The 3,443-nt window shown below is 41.2% G+C and overlaps 1 protein-coding gene across 1 annotated transcript; it reads left to right on the forward strand.

Moving 5' to 3' along the window:
- The first annotated feature begins 370 nt into the window (after window positions 1-370).
- LOC141640053 (uncharacterized) lies at window positions 371-1,483 on the forward strand. Its single transcript, XM_074449013.1, has 2 exons — window positions 371-977; window positions 1,056-1,483. The coding sequence occupies exons 1-2, from the start codon at window positions 371-373 to the stop codon at window positions 1,481-1,483; spliced, it is 1,035 nt and encodes a 344-aa protein (XP_074305114.1).
- Window positions 1,484-3,443: the final 1,960 nt, after the last annotated feature.

A 3,443-nucleotide genomic window follows, 5' to 3' on the forward strand; every position in this document is an offset into this window, starting at 1 on the left:
CCATCTTTCCAGGGTACTGTCTTACCTATGCAGCAGGGCTCCCCGAACTCTTTATCAGGAAGCCAGACGATAGGTGGTACCTCAGGCTATGCTGCTAGCTTATCACTGTTCCTTTTGGGGGAGGGGGCTCAGGATGCCCTTTGCTAGGCCCTACTTGTCTCTTAAGGAGAGGGGGCAAGCTGGCTGTTAGTTCTTTAATGCACTCAGGACCCCCTGGCTCTTGACATAAGTCTCAATGTTTTGCTGTTCATCAGACCATCACCCACACCTTCCTCTCTAATAGGTTTGAGGTGTTGAGTTCTGCAGAGGTTTATTTGGCAAAAGGGAGTAATACCATTGCTATAGAGGAGGTGTCTGCTCCACCTGATAAATGAAGATAGCCACTTGGAACATCAGAGGGTTCAATGAGCCCTTAAAGCAAGCCGAGGTCAAAAACTTTATAAGGACTAACCATATTGACCTGCTTGGTATTTTGGAAACTAGGGTTAAAATAAAAAATGTCAAGAAGATCCATAATCAGTACTTCAATAACTATGAGATTTTCACTAACTATAAATCCCATTACAATGGGAGAATTTGGTGCATTTGGGATCCTGTTACTATTCAAGTAGAAGAATTACACCAAGATGCTCAACACATCTTCTGTAAAGTAAAGCACTTTGCTACAGGGAATGTAGTGTGGGTGTCTGTTGTTTATGGTTTTAATACTGGTGATGCTAGGTATGATCTCTGGTCTCATTTGAGACAAGCCTCTCTCCATCAGAAGCCTCTCCTTACTCTTGGGGATTTCAATGTTGTAAGGGATATTAATGAACGGATTGGTCCTAATCCCCCTGACTTAGAGGACATCATGGCTTTTAATGAGTGTATTGTTGATGCTGGGCTTGAGGATATTAATGGTACTGGCTGCTTATATACCTGGACTAATAAGCAGGAGTCTGGAACTAGGACTTGGTCAAAATTGGATAGGGCTATGGGTAATTAGTTTTGGCTTCACCAATTTCCTAACACTGCTGCTGCCTATCCTCTTGTTGGGGTCTCTGACCACTCCCCAGTCATTGTGACTGTCTTTCCTAGTCTTCCTATTAAAAAGAGGTTCCATTTTCTCAACTGCTGGGTTGCTGAACCTTCCTACAAGGACCTTATCAGCAACAGGTGGAAAGAAGTTCATTATGGTACTCCAATGCATATCATTTTCAGTAAGCTCAAGGCCATCAAGCAGGATTTAGTTGGCCTTCATAAGAACTCATATTCCAATATTGGTGATAGGGTCACTACAGCTAGATTTCAGCTGTCTAAATGTCAAGAAGCTCTCCAAAATCTCCCCTTCTCTGCTGCCCTTCTTGTCGAGGAAAAACAACTTCTGGATAATTTTAGTAAGCTAAAGAAAGCTGAACTTAGTATCCTTAGTCAGAGAGCTAAGGAGCATACTATTAAACATGATGATTGCGGCTCTGAATTCTTTTTTGCCAAAATTGCTTAGAGAAGGGCTTAACAAATTGTTGGTGAAATTGTTGATATGCATGGGCACACTCAACATGGCTTGGACAATGTTGCTAAAGCTTTTGTGGAATATTACAATGATCTTCTTGGGACTGCAACAAATGTGGAGCCTCTGGACAGTTCATTTATTGCTCAAGGAACTACCTTGTCCCAAGATGATTGGATTCCTCTGACAGCTCCTGTCAGTAACTCTGAAATTAAGACTGCTTTGTTTAGTATTGGGTCTAATAAAAGCCCTGGACCTGATGGTTTTTCTTCAGGATTTTTTAAGCACTCTTGGGATGTTATTGGGGAGGATTTTTGCCATGCTATTACGTTGTTTTTATCTACTGGTAAACTGGTGAAGCAAGCCAATACTACCCTCATTTCTCTTTTGCCTAAGAAAAAAGTTCCTAAGTCTGTTCAAGATTCCAGGCCTATTTCTTGCTGCTCCACTATTTACAGGGTCATCAGTAAGATCATTGCTACCCGCATGCAACATCTCCTTCCTAAGCTTATTGGAGGAGAACAAGGTGCTTTTGTCAAAGGTAGGAACATTTTTGAGAATGTGATGCTTTCTCAGGGCCATGTTAAGGGTTACAATAGGAAATACCTTACTCCTAGATGCTTAATGAAGGTAGATATAAGGAAGGCTTTTGACACTTTGCAATGGTCTTTCATTGAGAAGATGTTTGTAGCTTTTAATTTCCCTGCTGCTTTTGTGAAGCTCATAATGGCTTGCCTCTCTGGTTCTTGGTTCTCTTTGAAAGTCAATGGATCCAGTCATGGATTTTTCAAGAGGAGAAGTGGTGTTCGTCAAGGAGATCCTTTGTCTCCATACATATTTGTTTTAAGCATGGAGGTTTTGTCCAGATATCTTCGTGAAATTTGTAAATTACCTCAGGTCTCTATGTATCCTAAATGTGTGGGAATTAAGCTTACTCATCTGATATTTGTTGATGACCTAATGATTTTCACCAGAGGTGACTTGCCATCTGTTAGAGCTGTTGTGCAAACCCTTGAACATTTTGGTAGGCTTTCTGGTTTAAGAGCTAATCCTGAGAAAATTTCCATTTTCTTTGGAGAAGTCTAGGAGCAGGTCAAGCAGGCTATCCTTACCTTCACACATTTTCAGCAGGAGGATTTCCCTATTAGATACTTGGATGTTCCTTTGAATACATCCAGATTATTCCTCAACAATTTTGGTATGCTTATAATTAAATTGCAGAATGCTATTCATCACTGGACCACTAAGTTTCTCAGCTATGCTGGTAAACTTTAACTGATCCAATCAGTTCTCTTTGGTCTTCAAAATTATTGGTGTGCTAGTATCCTCTTGCCTCTGGGAGTGCTTAAAATTATTAACAAACTGAGTAAAGACTTCTTTTGGCAAGTTCAGGAAGGTCATAGAAGGATGACTTTCAAAAGCTGGAAAGCAGTTTGTGCTCCCTGGAAAGAGGGAGGTTTTGGGTTAAAAGAGTTGCTCTCCAGGAATAAAGCAATGCTATTAAAGTGGGTTTGGAAGCTTGGCAGCACTGATGACAGCTACTGGGTCCAATGGATTCAGAGTTATGCCTTTAAAGGGACTGATGTGTGGCATACTCCCATTAAAGATTGTTTCCCTGACAGTTTGAAGGGGATTTTGAAGGTTAGAGACGCTTGTATTCAGCTTGCAGGTGGCATTCAGCAAGCTCAATTGCTAGTTTAGAACTGTGTTAGCCAAGGTATATTTATTCTCTCTAAAGGATATGAACTATTTAGGACTAAGCATCTTGCAGTACCATGGGCTGAACCTATAAGAAGGCTTGTCATTGTCCCTGCTCATCGAATTACCATTTCACTCGCCCTGGAAGCACATCTACCTACTGTTGATAATGTTATTGGCAAGGGTTTGATCATGCCAACAGATGTAGCCTCTGTAGAGCTGCTGCTGAAAGTCATGGGCATCTGTTCTTCAGTTG

This window comes from Silene latifolia, unplaced genomic scaffold (assembly GCF_048544455.1).
Source record: "Silene latifolia isolate original U9 population unplaced genomic scaffold, ASM4854445v1 scaffold_70, whole genome shotgun sequence".
Classification (NCBI taxonomy): domain Eukaryota; kingdom Viridiplantae; phylum Streptophyta; class Magnoliopsida; order Caryophyllales; family Caryophyllaceae; genus Silene; species Silene latifolia.

Excerpts from the sequence above, each read along its gene's own strand:
- LOC141640053 (XM_074449013.1), top strand. The coding sequence starts at position 371 with ATGAAGATAGCCACTTGGAACATCAGAGGGTTCAATGAGCCCTTAAAG. Across the intron at positions 978-1,055 it reads AAAATTGGATAGGGCTATGG|TCATTGTGACTGTCTTTCCT; the intron begins GTAATTAGTTTT and ends ACCACTCCCCAG.